The 20,674-nt window shown below is 40.8% G+C and overlaps 1 protein-coding gene across 7 annotated transcripts in view; it reads left to right on the forward strand.

Annotated features, from left to right (window-relative positions):
- The window catches only part of LIMS1 (LIM zinc finger domain containing 1), a 143,812-nt gene that overhangs the window by 109,337 nt on the left and 13,801 nt on the right, over positions 1-20,674 (forward strand). For 6 of the 7 annotated variants that reach the window (XM_082744255.1, XM_082744257.1, XM_082744256.1 and 3 more), the window contains one exon: positions 9,711-9,870. In XM_082744255.1, coding sequence (XP_082600381.1) covers positions 9,711-9,870 — 160 coding nt within the window. Of the gene's footprint in view, positions 1-5,072; positions 5,316-9,710; positions 9,871-20,674 lie in introns of those variants that run through there. The other variant, XM_082744252.1, reaches the window with a different exon arrangement.

The raw sequence follows: 20,674 nt of genomic DNA on the forward strand, positions 1-20,674 counted from the left end.
TAGGCTCCCATCAGGGAGATTCAAATCAAAGCCACATTGAGATAGCACCTTACACCTGTTAGAATGGCCAAAATTAACAAGACAATAAACAACATGTGTTGGAGGGGATATGGAGAAAGGGGAACCCTCTTACACTGTTGATGGAAGTGCAAGTTGGTGCAGCCACTTTGGAAAACAGTGTGGAGATTCCTTAAGAATGTAAAAATATGGGGTGCCTGGGTGGCTCAGTGGGTTAAGCCTCTGCCTTTGGCTTAGGTCATGATCCCAGGGTCCTGGGATCGAGTTCCGCATCAGGCTCTCTGCTTGGCAGGGGGTCTGCTTCTCTCTCTCTCTCTCTCTCTGCCTGCCTCTCTGCCTACTTGCGATCTGTCAAATAAATAAATAAAATCTTAAAAAAAAAAAAAAAAGAATTGCAATTGCACTACTGGGTATTTACCCCGAAGATACAGATGTAGAGTAAAGAAGGGCCATCTGTACCCCAGTGTTCATAGCAGCAATGGCCACAGTCGCCAAACTGTGGAAAGAACCAAGATGCCCTTCAATGGATGAATGGATAAGGAAGATGTGGTCCATATACACTGTGGAGTATTATGCCTGCATCAGAGAGGATGAATACCCATCTTTTATATCAAAATGGACGGGACTGGAAGAGGTTATGCTGAGTGAAATAAGTCAAACAGAGAAAGTTAATTATCATATGGTTTCGCTTATTTATGGAGCATAAGAAATAACATGGAAGACGTGGGGAAATGGAGAGGAGAAGGGAGTTGGGGGAAATTGGAAGGGGAGGTGAACCATGAGAGACTGTGGACTCTGAAAAACAATCTGACAGGTTTGGAGGGGCAGGGGTGGGAGGTTGGGTCAGCCTAGTGGTGGGTATTATGGAGGACACTTGCTGCATGGAGCACTGGGTGTGGTGCATAAACAATGAATTCTGGAGCACTGAAAAGGAATTAATAAATAAAAATTTTAAAAAAAACATGGATGGACCTCGAGGGCATGATCCTAATAAACCTTACAGAGAAAGACACATAAATAAATAAATAAATAAATAAATAAAGAAAGAAAGAAAGAAAGAAAGAAAGAAAGAAAGAAAGAGAAAGCAGGCTCCATACCCAGTGTGGAGCCCAATGTGGGGCTTGAACTCACAATGCTGAGATCAAGACCTGAGCTGAGATCAGAGTCATACACAACCTTCTGAGCCACCCACGTGCCCCTAATGGGAGCAGTTACTTTTTAAGAAGCTACAGACCTGGGCTGCCTGGGTGGCTCAGTGGGTTAAGCCTCTGCCTTCAGCTCAGGTCATGATCTCGGGGTCCTGGGATTGAGTCCCGCATCGGGCTCTTTGCTAGGCAGGGAGCCTGCTCCTTCCTCTCTCTCTCTCTCTACTTGTAATCACTCTGTGTCAAATAAATAAAATCTTAAAAAAAAAAAAAGAAGAAGAAGAAGAAGCTACAGACCTTAGTGGAAAAGCTGTTCAAGGAAAGGCAGTCCATTGCTACTAGCTCCTAAGTACCAGTGTTCATTCACAATTGCAAGGGCTAAGCCTTCCTAGTTGGCCCTAACTCTCACTGTGTGAGTTCCTTTGTTGATTCAGCATAGGGTTCAGAGCATGTAAGGTTCAGGAAATTTCTCTGCAAGAGTCAACTGGCCAGGGTCTATTGCTCCTGGGAGGAAGGGGGGACCTCATAGGAAGGAGATGTGGGATAGAAGTTTGGGCTCTATCCCACCCATCTTTTCTTTCTTTAGAACCTTAGCCTCCCTTCTCCTCCTCAGCTGCCAATTATGACGTTCCTTGGTTATAAAAGAGAAAGAAAAAAAGAATGAGATCTGGCAAAACTCTAAACAAAGAGAGCCATGAATCTGTCTCAACATCCATATAGTCATGCTGATTGATTAAATAGTTTAAAAATATTAGCATCATGGGGCGCCTGGGTGGCTCAGTGGGTTAAGCCACTGCCTTCAGCTCAGGTCGTGATCTCAGGGTCCTGGGATCGAGTCCCGCATCGGGCTCTCTGCTCAGCAGGGAGCCTGCTTCCCTCTCTCTCTCTCTCTGCCTGCCTCTCCATCTACTTGTGATTTCTCTCTGTCAAATAAATAAAATCTTTTTAATAAAATATATATATATATATATATATTAGCATCATATATGGTAACTGTGATCATAAAACTAACTCCTACTGATGTGATTTCTACTGAAGAATTCTATTTGGCCTTACTGTGTGCCAAGCACACATTAAAATAGTCCCAACTGGAAGTAGAGGAAACCAGAAAAAATGGAAGGTCTCCTCCCTGCTTCACCTTAACACAGCATTTTTTTTAATAGCGTATTTGAAGAGATAAGGGAATTTTTACTAAATTTCCAGCACTAATCTGATCTAGCAGAAGAATACCATAGAAATGACTTAGTTGAAGGTGCAGATAAATTATTAAGAGACTTTATTTTTCATTTTATATATCTTTCTGTAGTGTTTGAATTCTTTCCCAAATACATGTATTACCTTTTCTCTTCTAGTCAATACAGTTATCTGGTAGACTGAAGTTTCTGACTTATTTTTTGTATTTGTCTGCATATACATAAGCTTAATACATATACATAAACATAAACTTAATACATATACATACAATATGTATATACATATACAAAAGATGTGACTACACACCTATTGGAACAGCTAAAATTAAAGATAATGGTAGCACCAAATGCTGGTGAAGATGTGAAGAAACTATCTCTCATACATTGCTGGTGGCAATGTAAAATGCTATAACCACTCTAAGAATATCGTTTGGCAGTTTCTTAAATAAACTACACGTGTATTTATCATATAACTCAGATATTTCACTCTTGGACATTTATCTCAGAGATAAGAAAACTTACATTTACATAGGAACTGATACACAGCTTTATTCACAAGGGCCCCAAACTAGAAACTACTTAAATGACTTTCAGTGGGTAAATGGTCAAACAAACCATGGTATGTCCGTACCATGGAATATTATTCAGCAATAAAAAAGGAATACACTGTTGATATATATTAACAATTTGGATGGATTTTGAGGGCATTATGCTGCATACCAAAAGCCAGCCTTTAGAAGATCACATATGGGGTGCCTGGGTGGCTCAGATGGATAAGCGTCTGCCTTCAGCTCAGGTCATGATCCCAGGGCCCTGCTCAGTGCAGAGCAAGCTTGTCCCTTTCCCTCCGCTTGTGCTCTCTGCCTCACTCGCTCTCTGTCCAAGTAATAACAAATAAATTAAAAAAGATCACATGCTATAAGATTCCATGTAGCTGGCTTAGTCAGTTTGGACTGCTGTGACAAAAATACCATAGACTCTATGGCTTAAACAAATAGTTATTTCTTTTTTTTTTTATTTTTAAAGATTTTATTTATTTATTTGACAGAGAGAGATCACAAGTAGGCAGAGAGGCAGGCAGAGAGAGAGAGAGGAGGAAGCAGGCTCCCTGCTGAGCAGAGAGCCAGATGCGGGACTTGATCCCAGGACCCTGAGATCATGACCCAAGCCAAAGGCAGCAGCTTAACCCACTGAGCCACCCAGGCACCCCAACAAATAGTTATTTCTAAAGGCTCTGGAGGCTAGGCAGTTCAGGATCAAGGTACAGCAGATCCAGTGTCTGGTAAGGATCCACATTTTGACTTGCAGACAGCTCCCTTTGGCTATAACCTCACATGACTGACAGAATGATCTGTGTGTCTTCCTCTTCTTATAAGGATGTTAATCCCATAGTGAGGGGATTATAATCCCACTCTCATGATCTAATCCAACCTTAATTACTTCCCCAAAGTCCCACGTCCTAATACCATCACTTTTGGGATTAGGCTTTCAGACATGGGAATTTTGGAGGGACATAGACATTCGGTCCATAGCAGTAACAGTCTCTAAATTACAATTCCATAGATCAAAAATGATTACAGGTTGCAATCTGTGGGTTGCCCGTCAGCCCCTACCCCCATGTGCACATCCATGCCCAATCTCTCGCTCGCTCTCTTTAAAATGAATAAATCTTCAAACTACTCTCTTATATTTTATCCACAAAGTTCTACAGTGTTTGCTTTTTAAGTGTTTCGGGTGTGTTTTGTGTGTATGTGTGTGTGTTTGATTAAAGTGTAGTTGACACTGTTACATTAGTTTCAGGTACACAACGTAGTGATTTGACAACTCTATGATCTATGCTATATGCTCACTACAAACATGGCTACCATCTGTCACCATACCATGCTATTATAATACCATTGCCTGTGTTCCCTGTGCTACACCTTATATCCCTCTGACTTGTTTTTGGAGAAAGATTCTCAGCCCCTGTATTGCCTGTGGCCTTCATCATCATTACCGTCTTCATCTGTGGCACTGCTACAAGATGACAACAGTGTGGACTGACCACAGCAGGAATGCCAGTGGCATCCTTAGCCATAATAAAGACCACCATTAGCTGGGGGTTTATAACTGGACTCCAACTCTTTCCTATTTCCTCTTGTATCCATTCGTTGAACACATCATCCAACTCTTGCTATGTGCCAGCTGCTAGGATCAATAAAAGTCAAAAGTAGCTCCAGATCTCAGGGACTCCCAGACCCTTGGGGGAAGGCAGCTATGGGCATAGCTGGCAAGCATGCCCTGGGCATTAGGATATCCCCCAGAGTGTGCTGGCTGCATTGGCCTCAGCAGGGAGCTTGTTAGAAAAAGAATATCTGGGGGTGCTTTACAAGAAGCACAGGGCTCTTGTGGATGACGCTTGGTGACAGATTCCCCAGGGCATGTGGATGTTTGTTTCTCTTGGACTCTGCCAAGCAGACCCCTATTCCTGTGGCAATGTTTACAGACAGTCGACTGAGAAGGTTGCTTCTGCAAAGACTGTGTCACTGCTTTGGGGAGTGTTTTCTAGAGCTCCCAGAAATGCCTCCATAAATCAGGACTGGCACACGACGTGACTGCTTTGCTGCTAGAGCTCTTAACATGAAGGGCCAGGAGCCACTCTGGCAAACGCAGGGCTGACGTGTGTGGGAATAGTGGGAGTGACCCTGGCAGGGAAGCGGGGGAGGCCTGGATATTGTTTCTCCGTCCCCTGTCCTGCTACTCTCTGCCCTGGGCTCAGAGCTATCAAGCACCCGCGGATGGCATTCCCGGGTAGGGCGCGCCCCCATATTATCCCAGAAAATGAAGAAATCCCTCAGGCAGCCCTTAACAGTGTCCACCAGGCTAATGGCAATGAAGACGAGAGGGCTGTGTCCAAACTGCAGCGCAGGCACAGTGACGTAAAGATCTACAAGGAGTTTTGTGACTTTTATGCGAAATTGTAAGTGTCTCCTCTTCTGGAAGAAGCGCTCCTGTTTTCCAGATCTAGGCTTCTTGGGCTTTGAGTTCATTGCCCATTGATGGTTTTATTTTCTCAACTTTAAGGAGGGGCATTCCAGGGTGATTGGGGTGGGGGGGCATATTCCAGCAGGCAGGAATATATAAGATGAAATGCAGAAGTGAAAGAAAATGCTACCTTTAAAGTAATAGTAGTAATGTATTTGTGTTCAGTAAGTTCTTGGTAATAGTATATTTCTACGTAGTCCAAAAGGGAGGTTTAGAGTTTTTGCTGTGAGGATTTATAATAGAAAAGTTGTATGCTCTAAACTTCCCACAGATGAGGGGTCAGTTGAAGGAGCAGTAAAAACTGAATTACAGACTATTGATAAAGATAAACATTTCTGTTAGGTTTAACAGTCAGCAGTTTGACGTAGGCTGACTGGGTTCCTTAATACTGTCTTGAGGGGACTGAATGAATAAATAAGAAATAAGAATGCTGTGTAACTAGCAAATATACATGTATTTATATATACATATATATGCCACTAACTCTAAAATGTCTAATTCATGTTATTAAATGGGTTTTAGCAAACAACTAAAAAAAGTAGTACAGAGTAGTGTTTAGACTAACTCATGTAAGATTGTTGACCTCCTGCAAAGTTATAAGCTTGGAATTATTACAGTCTACTGGGAAGGTTGCTTCTGCAAAGACTGTGTCACTGCTTTGGGGAGTGCTTTCTAGAGCTCAGTTTGTCAGTTAAGAGTTAAGGAGAGGGGTGCCTGGGTGGCTCAGTAGGTTAAGCCGCTGCCTTCAGCTCAGGTCATGATCTCAGGGTCCTGGGATCGAGTTCCGCATCAGGCTCTCTGCTGAGTGGAGAGCCTGCTTTCCTCTCTCTCTCTCTCTCTGCCTGTCTCTCTGTCTACTTGTGCTCTCTCTCTGTCAAATAAATAAATAAAATCTTTTAAAAAAAAAAAAAGTTAAGGAGAATATAACTGACCTGATTCTCTATTTCCATTAATCCACTCTGTGTGGTATTATAACAGATGTCATTTGTTTTCACAACTTATAAAAAGTTCTGTTTATGTGTAATTGGGTAATTAAAATTATATTGTAACCAGAGTGCTTTGTGGACTCTCAAGATGCTTTTTGGATTTACACATGTTTTCATTTCATGCCAAAAAGTTTGTTTCACAGACTTTGACCAATGAAGCACTTGAAAAACAAAAAGCTCAATGATACCAAGTTTTCTGTGTGCAGTTGATTTGTGGAAGAGGATCAGGTAAATTAGTTATAACTAGCCAAATGTGAAGATGCTGTACTAAAGGCTTTTACATACATATTTCCCAACATATGTATGCTTTGTCATCAACACCACTTCTTAGCAAAAATCCTTTTTTGAAAAATTAGCCAACTAATTTTAACTAGCTGGGTGACAGTTATAACTATCATATATGACTTTTAAAATGTAATTTCTATCATAGGTAGTGTTAAATATAAAAAACAACTGAAAAAAAAAAAAAAACGCAGGTCACAGTAGGTTCTTAAATCGTAACCAAGTACCTCTCTGGTGGAGGATGATGGTAGCGGGGGTGGAGGGGGAGACTGGCATGTAGGGGTGAAGGGGAACTCTGCGCCTTCCTCTGTTTCACTGTGAACCTGAACCTACTCTAAAAAATAGTCCATTGAAAAAACTCACAGTGCCAGAGGGTCAAAGACAAGAGAGGAAAAGGAAATGTAAACAGCTCAGTAGGTTGGTGAGATTATTAGGGGCTCTTTCCTGAAACTTTTCCCTAATGTAATTTCTTTTCTTATCCTGCTTGTTATTAAAAGGAATACTTCTTCAAAAATACATAATGCATTATTTCTAAAGCTGGTTTATTTTTCCTATTTGTGGGAAACTACATGTTTGTTTTTATAATGTGTCTACCTATTTTCTAACTATTTGAATATTTAGATTTGAATATAACCAGTGTTTAGTATAACGAGTAGGAAACAGGTGATAAATGCTCTGATTTTAGGACCACTTTACACTCTTAAAAATTACTGAGGTCCTCAAAGAGCTTTTGATTATCAGTATTTACTGTTTTAGAAAACAAAAACTGAGAGCAAAATTAAATGTGTATTAATTTAAATAACAATAAACTTAGTTATTTTTCATAAAAAGCCATTAATATTAATACTTATTAACATGTAATAAGTTTATTGTTATTTCCAAAATGACAGAAGCTTGGTGGGTAAAGTGGCATTGAATTACATTTTTGCAAATCTCATTTATGTCTGTCTAAATAAGACAGTTTCTCATTTCTGCTTTTGCATTTATCCTAGTGTAATATGTTGCTTTAGATAATGTGTATAATGAAAATATGCCTCTACAAAGATGAAAGGAAAGATCTTTTGAACCCCTAAAAGAGTTACGGTGGCCTTTATACTTGGAGAACCCACTGATCTAGATAATGGATCAAGACATTCCAGAATATTCTTCTCTTCCTGTTCTTTGGGAGTTCTGTTAAAATTATAAGGTTCTGCTGAATCTTTTGAGAGGGTTCAGAATTAATAATAATGCTTTATATTTGAGTAGCATCTTCTGGTTTCCAAAGTTATATACTTATTTTATCTTCAAAACAATATTAGGAATTACTGGGGCAGGTTTACTATACTTTATCTAGAGACAACTGTGGATTTTGGTCAGGAGAAAGACCTTTCCAAACCTTTCCAAGAGCTTTGCTAAAACTGCTACAGTTCATTTGGCTTATGGCAAACCCAAATGAAGAAGGGAATGTGATGCATTTTTCTCCATAACCCACAGTAATTTTGAAATGACAAAGTAGAAAATTTAATAAGACTTAGGCCAGTTTTGCCAAGCAATGAGGCTGCTTCTCTTCCTACCCCTCCCCCTTTTTTGTGATGTTTTAATTCCGTATTTAAGCCTGGTTAGTAGAGTTATGATATGTGGTATGAACGTGGTACGTCTACATGAGGTTAGTTATGGTAAGGCTACAAAATAGGAATACTGTTCTTTGAAACATTTAGGGCAAGAAGGCAAAATTCTTCCATTGGGGCGGGATGGAGTTGAGATGAGGTATGTGTGAGCCCTTTTTGCTAAGGAAACAGGGAAACTTAGAAACTGGCTGGGGACACGGCAGTTAATCTGGCTGTAAAATGAAGACTCCTCACCTGCCTCACAGAGTGGTTGATTCTAGAGAATATTGGCAGTAACTTTAGGAGGTGGATTGACTCAGTATCTGGGTGGTTACAGGCCGCACCAGGCAACTAGACACACAGGTAGAGCTTGTGCTCTGAGTGCACGTCTGAAAATAAACTTGCCAATTTGTGAAGGACAGCTTGGCCAATGACTGCTATGGGTAGAGGACCTTCCCCACTTCAAGGCCTTTTAGAACAAAGCAGTTCTTTATGTGAAACCAAGGCTTGTTAGAGCTAAATAATTATCTGAGTACATGCTTTTCTTCTTCCAAACTACACAGTGGTTAATTAGGGTATCGGTCCATTTACTGTCTCCTTTATGTTTCAAGATAATAGTGGAAAGACTGCAAGGAAGAGACCAGGTCACTGGGTTCATCGGGGTCATTTAAATGCCCAATGTGCAAAGTGTGATGGTGTCCTTATCGATCTTCTCAGGTGTTTAAAATGGATACTACAATCTGGTTGTGATTTTATGAACAGAGACTCTGGATTCTGGTCCCATGTCTTCCTTTAACTACTGAGCTTTGTGACATTGGGGTTATTACTCCAATTCCCTGAACCTCCCCGTGTCATGTCTATAAGTGATTTTCACAGTGTACAACCCTGTGACTAAGATACAGCTTATAATGTTAGTGCTCAATACTTGTTCTTACTAATGAGATTACAAGACTAAGGCATTCTGGTGGTTTTAAGAGCTACTTGCAGCAGTTGCTTTCAGCAGGGTCTAACCAAAGGGATAACCTGTGTCAGGACATGGTGTTCAGCTGACATGCAGGTTAGAGATTCTGTTCTCAGATGGAAGAGAAATTGGCTTTGAGATGGTGACCTGTGGGTATTTTAATTAGGCTACTTATTAAGCTGTAACCTCAATCTCCTTGAGGGCAGCTCTTGAATTCTGTCTCTATCCCTTGTTCCTCACAGGTAGTAGGCACTCACTTATATTTAGCAAGAGGAATGTCAGAAATGTTAAAGAAAAACATATTCCAAGCAGGAGGCCCTTTCAGCACCTAGATGGAGGGGCAAAGAGATGGGAGCAATTTGAGTTCTTAAGACACAAGAAATTGGGCTTTAGGGCTACAGGATGGTTTTGTGATCAGACAGAACTTTCTTCTCAGTTCTTCGTGTCATTTGGTCTCAAGTCTAAGGACTTGAGAGTCTAAGACTTAAAGACCTCCTGTCCTTTGTGTGTTACAGCAACATGGCCAATGCCCTGGCCAACGCCACCTGTGAGCGCTGCAGGGGGGGGTTTGCACCTGCCGAGAAGATCGTGAACAGTAACGGGGAGCTGTACCACGAGCAGTGCTTCGTGTGTGCTCAGTGCTTCCAGCAGTTCCCGGAGGGACTCTTCTATGAGGTGAGTCAGCCCGGACAGAAGCACAGGGATGCCATTTTGAGGCATCCTTCTTTGTTTTGAATTTCAGTATGAAGATTATATTGACATGCCTGGTATTTGGTACCCATCAGGTCAGTGATGACTTCTGTGCAGAATGCCCTGTCAGACACTGCCCCCCACACCCCACCTTGCCACTTGTATTGTTCATCTCACCTCCCTGTTTCAGAACCCTTGGTACCCTGTGACTTGACCTATCAGACTTGTGCACTTCAGCTCAGCAGACAGAGCCCTTTCATAAATGTCAGCCACAGGCTCTCTGGCTTTTCCACTCAGGTCCCCAGTTGCTTGCCGCCTACACATGCCTTACTGATTCCTGCCTCTCTCTCTTTCCCTGACTCAGAGCACCATGAAATACCCTCTCTAAAGCAGGGCATTTGTTACTGACCTTTCATGCAGTGAGTGGGAACTTCCATGTATTTATTGCCTAAGGGGGATCTTGTTCAGATGTTTTGGAGGGATATCCTGTCCATATTAAGCTCTTAAATGTATCTTCTTTTTCAAATTCTTGCTCTCTCTCTTTTTTTTTTTTATTTATTTTATTTTTGTTGAGTAATCTCCATATCTAATGTAGGGCTCAGACTCAGCCTCAAAATCAAGAGTCACATGTTCCACCAACTGAGCCAGCCAGGTGTCCCCCAAATTCTTGTTCTTGATTCTTTTGTGTTACCCTGTGGTGTCTACATATCCTTTGTATTTCTTATGATCACTGAAACCCCCTTCTCACAGAGTATGTATGCTTTTGGGACTAGTCCATGGAGGCTGAACCCATGCTGTTAATGAAGGTAAGAGTGGGATGTGTGTGTGTGTCCAATTATATCGTGTACTTTTACCAACTTACTCCTTACATATCTACATGTGTGTTACTCATACGTGTGTCTCTCTATGATAATGTATGCACATAGAATTGTTATAGCCAGAGATGGGTGCTCTTTGATTTCTCTTTGCCTACCACATTTTTTAATTTCCCGGTTTTAAAAGCCATTTTAAAAGGAAGGAAGGTAGTTTCTAATGGTCATTAGTAAGTCAATTGTTTGCCACTCAGACTGCAGTTTCCCATAGAAACAATGCCTCCTGTAAGGGGAGGTTTCCAGGCCAGCCTGCAGAAAAGCTATTTAGTCCATCATATGCACATGACATACAGAGCTGCCCTGTATATAGTAATGTAACTCTGGGAATAGCTTTAAGAGATTTGATTAGGGATCACAGTTTTATTCACCAGAACACATTTTTGAGCTCCTGCTATATCCTAGAAACCGCATTCTTCACAATAAAAACCCTAGCAATAGGTACAGGAACTATTCTCTTTTCTTTCATTTCTTCCTCTTTCCTTGGGCAGTGGGAATCTCTTTTTCTGTCAGAGGTAATGGCTTTGGGCTAGGACTAGCAAGCGATAGGAGAGTCATAGTAGGAGGGAAGTCAGGGTGGAGTAGGAGCTGTGCTGCTTGGCATCATGGTTACAGATCCTCCCGGAGGCTGTGGGAGAAGCTGCCAGTGGTAATGAGGAGGGTGGCAGCTAGATTCCTGAAGAAGAAAAGGAAATCGCTAGGGGTCTGGGCAGCAAGGAGAGAAAGGGAGTGGGGGCAAAATGGGGGCTCAGTTGGAGTAAAAGGATGAGGACCTGCTTCTGTGGTCTGGATGAAACATTCAGGTTCTCAGGTCAGCACAGTGGAGGCATGCCAGGAGGGCAAGGAAGGAGGTCACTTAAGAGAGTCAGGAGTCTGCCTCCTGAAGAAACATGAGCCTTCAGATTCTGTCATCCCATTCTTACCCCTGCCTTTTTCCTGCATCATGGCCCAAAGAGATTGAAATGTCCCTATAACACAGCAGATCTGTGACATGAAGGGGATTAGAACCTCATTTGGTCTCCTAAAGCCCAATATGGTATTCTTTCCCTTGCATGTTCTTTTCAAATCTAAGACATTTTTATCGAAATGGGTAGTTATGGAAGAATCCTTAAGAGAGGGTCCAAAGGAGCAAGAGAAGGACCCAGAAGAGAAAGGCAGGGTCAGTTATTCCAAACATTAGTTCCATATTATATGGTCTGTGTGCCTGGCACTTTGGAATTAATTATGTTGTCAAGCACAGTCACCTCCTGAGGGGCTTGTTCTGCATCTGTAAACTGTCAGCTGCCAGGCCTTAGTCAGTGCTTTAGTCAGAGAGAAGGCTCTGTGAGAGCTTCCAGTAGGACAGAATAAGGCATGACTCACACTTGTCCCCCTGTCCACCTCACACTCCCTTTTACTTCTGGACTATAAATATGCTCCCTGGGTCTGTCTGATATTATTCCAGAATGTTAGAAATACCCAGAACTGGTCTATTAATGGGCTGTTACCCAGCTTAAGGTCTGTTGGGTCCTGAGGAAGATTGCTATTTTAGCTACACTGATAATTAAAACCCCTTTCTCAAGGCCGGGATTTGTAAACCTGCATGTGGAAAATCTGGCTTTTCCTTTTGGTTGAATGATATTAGAGATGAAGCTTTCCAAGGCTTCCAAGAAATAATCTACTCTCAGTTATTGAAAAGGAAGCCCAAAAATTTACTTCGGCTTGCTTTCCATTGAGACACAATGTATTTACTTCAGTCTTGCTGTATGTAGTAATAGCAGATGTGGGGTGCCTGGGTGGCTCAGTTGGTTAAATGACTGACTCTTGATTTCGGCCTTTGTCATGATCTCAGCATCATGAGATCAGGCTTGTGTCCAGCTCCACACCCAACATGGAGTCTGCTTGTCCCTTCCTTTGCTCCTCCCCACACTCGCTCGCTCTCTCAAATAAATAAAATCTTTAAAAAAAAAAAAAAAAAAAAAAGCATCTGTGTCCTTTGCACTGTACAGCTTTGCTACTGCTTTTGTCTTGATTAAAACATCATTCTTCCCTTATTTGCACAGCCTCTACTCTTTCTCCATAGAATTAGTTCTGAAGACTTATAGGTGGGTTCTCTGCACTCACTTCCCCTTGCAAATGGGATTCATTTTTACTGTGGAACTTCTGATATTTTGGATGAGATGGCCAGGATGTTCCTCCTTCCTTTGGCCCCAGAGGCAAATTTAGCATTACACTGCTGTTTCCTATCCACTCGAGGATGTTTGTCTGGAGGTAAGCTGATTGAGCTCAGCTATTTCTGGCTCATCTGCATCTCCTCTTAAAGTGAGTTAGCTGCAGCCAGGATTATTACCTGCATTGGCTCCTTACTCAAGGTGAACTTCAGTCCTACCAGATCATGTGGTTCAGCTAGTGAACTTAACAGTTTGCCATTAGACTGTAATACATCACCCCGTGAAGAATAAAAGATTGGGCTCCATGAATCTTGGGCTCCATAGCTTCTGTCATCAATGACTGCTTTACTCAGGGTGTTTTGATTACAGGGCCACGTGACTCATGATTTCAGGCCACTCCTGTCTGTCTCATTTCAGTTACCTTCTCTAGTACCACAGCACTTTATTTATACCTTTACTTTTTTAAAATTTTTTAAAAGATTTTATTTATTTATTTGATAGAGAAAGATCACAAGTAGGCAAAGAGGCAGGCAGAAAGAGAGGAGGAAGCAGGCTTCCTGCTGAGCAGGACCCTGACTCGATCCCAGGACCCTGAGATCATGACCTGAGCCAAAGGCAGAGGCTTTAACCCACTGAGCCACCTGGGTGCCCTGTTTATACCTTTAGTATGGAGAGCATTTCACATGTTTATTTATATGCTTATCTTCTTCCCCTCTACCTTTAAATACCTTGGTGTAAAGACTTTCCTCATTAATCGGTATCTCTATCATTTGTTACACAATATTTGATGACTACAAGGTGCTTAATAGATACAATGATGTGTATACAGTACTTGGATAGTATAGGTGGCAAGATAAAATGCTAATATACCCACTAGAAACCAGGGCAAACATTTTCTAATGTAAACATTTCCAGGCTATACTTCAAAATCTTGGTACGCTTTACTCATTTACTTATTGTTCATCTCACGAACATTGTCCCAGCTTTATTTTGAGAGTGGTGGATGAAAGAAATGTATTTTTTTTAAGATTTTATTTATTTATTTATTTGACAGAAATCACAAGTAGGCAGAGAGGCAAGCAGAGAGAAAGGAAGGGAAGCAGGCTCCCCGTGGGGCTCGATCCCACATCCCTGGGATCATGACCTGAGCTGAAGGCAGAGGCTTTAACCCACTGAGCCACCCAGGCACCCCAAGAAATGTATTCTTAAGTAGAAACAGAGGAGATTTCAGTTTTGGGTAGACCCTGACTAAGTGCCATGACTAAGAGCCATGATGTATTTTCAGTATCATATGTGGACTGCTGACTTGAGATGTTAGTTCAGGTCAATGTGGTATCACTGAATAAACTTACTTTTGAGTTAAAACTTACAGAAAAGTTGAAAGAATAGTACAATGAATATCATTTACCCTTATGCATCTCACACATATGCCCACCACACCCATCTTCTGCCAAATTATTTGGAAGTAATTTGCAGACATATAACACTAAATGAAGTTACTTTTAATCCCCCCTCCCCCCCCCCCCACAGGGGAAGTACAGTGGAAGGGTTTTAGTTAAGAGATGATTTTAGGGATACTGGCCTTACCAAAATGTTCTCATTTTGGGTGACTTGTATCTAGGTGGTTTTTAATATAATCACTTCTGGTACTTGGAGTACTACTTATTGAGTTAAAAGCTCCCCTCCCCCCAGTTTGTTTAAATGATTCAAATGACTTTAAATGATTCAAATGACCTATGCTCTCCAAGAGCATAGGTTAAAAGGGAAAAAAAGAGCACAATTCTCTACTTTGATGTGGGCTGGACTTAATGACTCACTTCTAACAAGGATATAGAAATGGGTAAAGTAGTAACTTTGCAGCAGCAAAACCTGACAGGTACTATCTTAACCAAGTGATCAAGGTTAACTTGAGTGATAAGAAATTGTGTTGAGATCATGTACTTCCCAGTATGATGCAAGAAATAGAGCACCTAATTACCTCTGTGGTATTCTTCCCCCAAATCTATGACCTCAATCTAATCATGAGACAAACCCATATTGAGGAGCACTCTTCAAAACAGCTGACTGGTACCCTTCAAAGATGTCAAGGTCATGTAAGACAGGGTAGGAACTGTCACAGATTGGAGGTGACCAAAGAGCCTCACTTGGTCCGACTTCCATGAGATTTTTCCAGTAGTGTTGTTTATTCATTCTTTATTAGGAAACATGTATCCATAATTAGGATGTTTCAGGACCTCAGTATTTTTCTCAGATTTGTGCAGTGGAAACAGAGGGTGGATTCACTTTATTGGTACATGGTCAAAAGGGAACCCAGTAGTTCAAGGCTTTAATGTCATTGTTCCACATTCAGTAGAATTACCTCCATCTGTGTTCAGATGTCCAATTCTCAAGTGAGGTTAGATTGTATGTTGGCAGAGAAGCCAGGCAATCTTTCAAACATGATTTTTAAGTTCTTAAAGAAACCCACAAGATAATTAAAGAATTCTAGGTTATATTCTCTGTTAGTCTGCCAAAGAGAGGTGGTAGATACAGAAGCAGCAGCAGCACAGATTTTAGGGTCTGACAGCCTTGGATTGAGTCCCAGTTCTACTGACTTCGGTGTGAGTTATTTAATATTTTTGAATTTCAGTTTTCTCTAACAAGGGATGATCACACATGTCTCATAGGCAGTTTGAACCAAGGTAGCATGTACAGTACCAAGTAAATTAGTACACTCTCTAGTACCACTTTCCAGTGGATACTGCTCAGATAGGTAATGTTTGCACACACTAAACCAGAGTTCCTTATTCTCAGCACTGTTGACTTTTTTTTTTTTTTTTTAAGATTTATTTATTTATTTATTTGACAGGCAGAGAGGCAGGCAGAGAGAGACGTGGAAGCAGGCTCCTCGATGAGCAGAGAGCCGGATGCGGGGCTTGATCCCAGGATCATGGGACCGTGAGCTGAAGGCAGAGGCTTTAACCCACTGAGCCACCCAGGCGCTCCAGCACTGTTGACATTTTGAACTCAGTAATTCTTTGTTTTGGGGGCTCTCCTGTGTATTGTAGGCTGTTCAGTAATATTTCTGCCCCTCTGCCCTCTAGATCCCCATTTGTGACGACCAAAAGTATCTCCATACATTGCCAAATATCCCTTGGGGAGCTAGATCACCCCAGTTGAGGGACACCTGGATGACCCGTAGGTTAAGGATCTGCCTTTGGCTCAGGTCATGATCCCAGGGTCCTGGGATAGTGTCCCACATTGGGCTCCTTAGTGGGGATCCCGCTTCTCCCTCTGCCTGCTCCTCCCCCTGCTTGTGCACAATGCTCTCTCTCTCAGACAAATAAAGAAAATCTTTCAACATAAATCACCCTCTATTGAGAACCACTACACTGAATGAGAGCATCCCTTTGAATAGGTCATGAGCTTCGCTATGATAATAGCAAGTCCATTCCAAGTGGGCATGTTCCCCAAGTTATATAGGCGATACCCTCATAAAACAAAACCCTTTTTCTGTCTCTAAGAATTTGACTGCACTTAGAGTTAATTCTTAGATGATGAATTTAATTAGAAAGTATTTTCAGACAGATTTAACTTTAAAAAGGCCCTTAAGAAAGCCTCTATTTTCTGGCTTAAATTGGCATAAGGAAATATAAGTATACCATTCTTGGGTAGTCATCACTCATAATGAAAGTGTCATCCTCGTTTAGCAAAAGGCAAGATGGCCCTATCTGTATGGTGATTAGAACTGCTTCCTACTTAGAACTGATATCCTACTTCTGCATTTTAATTTTAAACACTTTTTAAATATGAATGATTCTAACAATGATTTATCTTTTAATTTTGTCTGTCTTAGAAGGTAGTGATCAGGGTATTAATAAAAGGGAACACATTAAAACAGTCATGGTGGTGTTGCTCTCCACCACCGGCACCACCAAACGTTGAGGTGCTGTTTCTGGTTTCACGTGAGTCTCTCGAGGGTAAGGTCACCTAGTTCGTCTTACTTCTTCACAGTCCTTCACTTTGCCTGGAATGTGGTACTTCATGTGTGAATGCCCTGTAATTGCTAATTTTGAGTTACATTAGTATTTTTATTTCCGAAATAACTAAACCTCTGTTATGAGCCAGGCACTGTACTAGATGTTTTACAAATTGTTCTTGTTGTTTTTCATACCTTTGATTCTCACATGAGCCCTACAAATTAGGTATTTTCATTCCTAACTTACATGTCGCCATGATGAGGCTCAGAGGCCTTGCCCACAGTTAACTAGTGGGGATGTGGTCAGATCAGGATTTTATCTCACACCTGCTCATCTGCACAAGGATGCCCTGAGTCTCACCAAAACTGAAATGGATTCCTAGGACTGATGTTTTATCATTCGGAGAGATAATGCTCTCTTGTATATGTCCATCACTGCTTTTTCAGTCATGCAGGAAATATTTATGGAAAGCTTACAGATGCAATGTGTGGCAGACTGTGTAGGCCACACTGTGCCCTAGTCCTAGGAGTGAACATAGTTTTTCCAGTGATTTGGGTAGAATTTGGAGATGGCTTCCATGGTACTTTCCTTCATTTTCAGATCAGGAAAATTTAGAGAGGTTAGATAAATGTATAGATATATGATTAGTGATCTTTGAATTTGGTATTGTAGTTAGCTTTGAAGGGAAAGCTGCTTCCATCAGTGCTGGTTTTCATGAGTTACTAGGATCTCCTGTCATCTTCCAGTACATATGAAGAAATAGTTGTAAAGTGACCAAGTCATTGGCGGCATGAGAAGGCTATTTAAATATCATTTGGGGCTGCGGGGGGATACCTATTAAAACCAGAAGCCCAAACATTACCAACTATATATAGCCACTGTAATGGTTCCTAAATCTAAGTTTGTGGTATCTTGGAAAATCTTCAGTAAAAGGATGATCTTAATATTCCCCTAAGAAGATACTTTTGAAAGTAAAATAGAACTAACAGTTAAAGAGAGCTATAATTCCAGAAACATGACGAGTCACATTGAACCAAGGCTATGAACATGGTGTGCATTTTGCATAGTACACGTTTAGGGGATAGGTTCTTTGTTAATACTTCAGGTTTCTTTCTTTCTCTTTAGTTTGAAATTTCTGAATGTGTCCTTTTCTCCCTATCACAGAATGCATAACAGGAAAGACCAATTTATGATGAGTGATTTAGTGGAAAGAGAGTTTACAAAGAGATTTCTTCACTCATTTCCTTTTATACAGAGTCATGATTACTCAGGAAGGCTGAACTCTGAGAAGGGAGGTCTGTTTGGAAGGAAACTGTCCAACTAGAGGAGGTGTTTATCTGCTGACCCATTCACTTCAAAGCAATTTATGATGAACCAGTACAAATCACCAAGTGAAGATCGTTAACATTTGCACTTGCCTTGAAATGAGACTGTCAGCCCAGTTTCTAATTCTGAGCTCTCTTTAAAGCAGCAGAATTTCCTTCTACCTCCTCTTACCCCCTACGCAAAGAGAATGTTCACAGAACTCAAAACTTAGAACAGTTCAAAACAGAGCTATTTTTGGTTAGAGTTCATCCTCCCTCATACTGAACAATCCCTGTTCCTTGCAGGTGGCAACAACTGGGATTCTTAGACATTCTGTTTTAACACTGTCTGGAGCATTAATACTTCCTACAGGCTGATGGTATTTTAAACCAGTTTTGAGTCCACATAGTAGGGAACTGTGTTGGATGTTCTATATTGAGATTTGTGGCAGATTTGGAAATGTAATCATAACAGCTTCCTTTTAAGACTTTGCCCTTTTCATCCCTGATTTCAAAAGGACTCATCCTTTCCCTCCAGTTTTGTTGAAACATGATCAACAGACAACATTGTGTAAGTTTAAGGTGTACAACATGATGATTTAATACATGTGTATATTATGAAATGATGACCATAGTAAGGTCAGTCAACACATCAGCACCTCATGTAATTATCTTTTGAATGTGTGTGTGGTGAGAACATTTAAGATCTACTCTTAAGTCTACCATACAGTATTTTTAACTATAACTATATATTAGATCCCCAGAATTTATTCATTTTATAACTGGAAGTTTGTACCCCTTGACTAACATCTCACCATTTCCCCCCATCCCTCCAGGCCCCAGTAACTAACTCTATTTCTGTGAGTTTAGGGTTTTTAGATTCCACACATAAACGAGGTCACACAGTATCTGTCTTTCTCTGCCTAACTTATTTCTTTTGCACAGTGCCCTGCAGGTCTGTCCATGTTGTTGCAAATAGCAGGATTTCCTTCTTTTTTATAGCTGAATGGTATTCCACTGTGTATTTATACCACAGGACTCATCCTTTCAAAGGGAGAGTCCTGTGAGAGCAAAGTAAAGAGATCAGTGCTAAGAAATTGGGAACATGATGAGTATGTGTTAAAGAGCCAGAACACAGCAGCCAGAAGAGAAGAGGCTTGTGACTCTCACGAGGGACTGAGACGTTAAACAGCTTGACCAAAGTCATACAGGCAGTCAGTGGTTCAGCCAGAATTTACACTTCAGGCCTTTTGGATCCACAGTCGGTGTTATGCTACCTTTTTGAAGTATATCTTTTTTTAAAATATTTTATTTATTTGACAGAGAGATCACAAGTAGACAGAGAGGCAGGCAGAGTGAGGGAGAAGTGGGTTCCCCGCCGAGCAGAGAGCCCAATGTGGGGCTCCATCCCAGGACCCCGAGACCATGACCTGAGCCAAAGGCAGAGGCTTAACCCACTGAGTCACCCAGGCGCCCCTGTTTGAATTATATCTTAAAAAATTTATTCTAGGGGCACCTGGATGTCTTGGTCGGTTAAGCACCCGACTCTTTTTCCACTCAGGTCGTGATCTCAGAGTTGTGGGTTTGAGCCCCATTTTGTTTCAGGCTCCATGCTCAGTGGGGAGTCTGCTTAGAATTCTCTTCCTTTCCCTTGGACCCTCCCCTGCATGCACTCTCTCTCTAAGTAAGTAAATAGATCTTTAAAAAATTTCAAATTACAACCAATCCTAATTTTTTCTATCTTCTGCTAGCAAATATAGTATATATGCTAACGGCTGGACTCATTTTGTTTTTGTTTTAAACAATATACATCTTTCTCTTTCATTAAATACAAACTAAAAGTTTAGAGGTTTTAATTTTTTTATTTTTTTTATAAACATATAATGTATTTTTATTCCCAGGGGTAGTTTTTCTTTTTTAATTAAACTTTGTTTTAATGGATCACTAAATTCTGTGACAGATTTTTTTTGGTCAAGTTGTTTCCATTAAAAAGTACTAATTTTAAAAACTATAATAAAACTGTTATGCATGTGCGCGTGTGCACACACGCACACACACACATACAAATAATGCACAAAACATTATCCTTTCCTTCTGAAGATGTTGTGATGCGTTTTTTTATTATGCTCAGTTAGCTGGCATATATACATCATGAGTTTTGATGTAGTGTTCAACTATTCATTAATGATTCATTGTTATCCGTAATCAGTCTTTTAAATGTTAGTGACCAGTTGACACACACATTTCTGAGCCTGGTCTTTCACCACTGACTAAGACTTGGGTGGGTGGTAAACAGTTTAGCATGTCCAACTAAATCAGTGGAGTTGGTTCTGAATGTTTATATTTAATTTTTTTAATTACTGCTAGAATCTAAACTCAGATTTCATATATACACGTAGTATATATCCAATAAGGGAACATATCTACTTCATAAATAACTAATGCTTGGGGCTGTACAGTGCATTATGATAAGACTGGGTTAATGTAGCATATCAATGTATTATCAT

This window comes from Mustela nivalis, assembly GCF_964662115.1.
Source record: "Mustela nivalis genome assembly, chromosome: 8".
Taxonomy (NCBI): Eukaryota; Metazoa; Chordata; class Mammalia; order Carnivora; family Mustelidae; genus Mustela; species Mustela nivalis.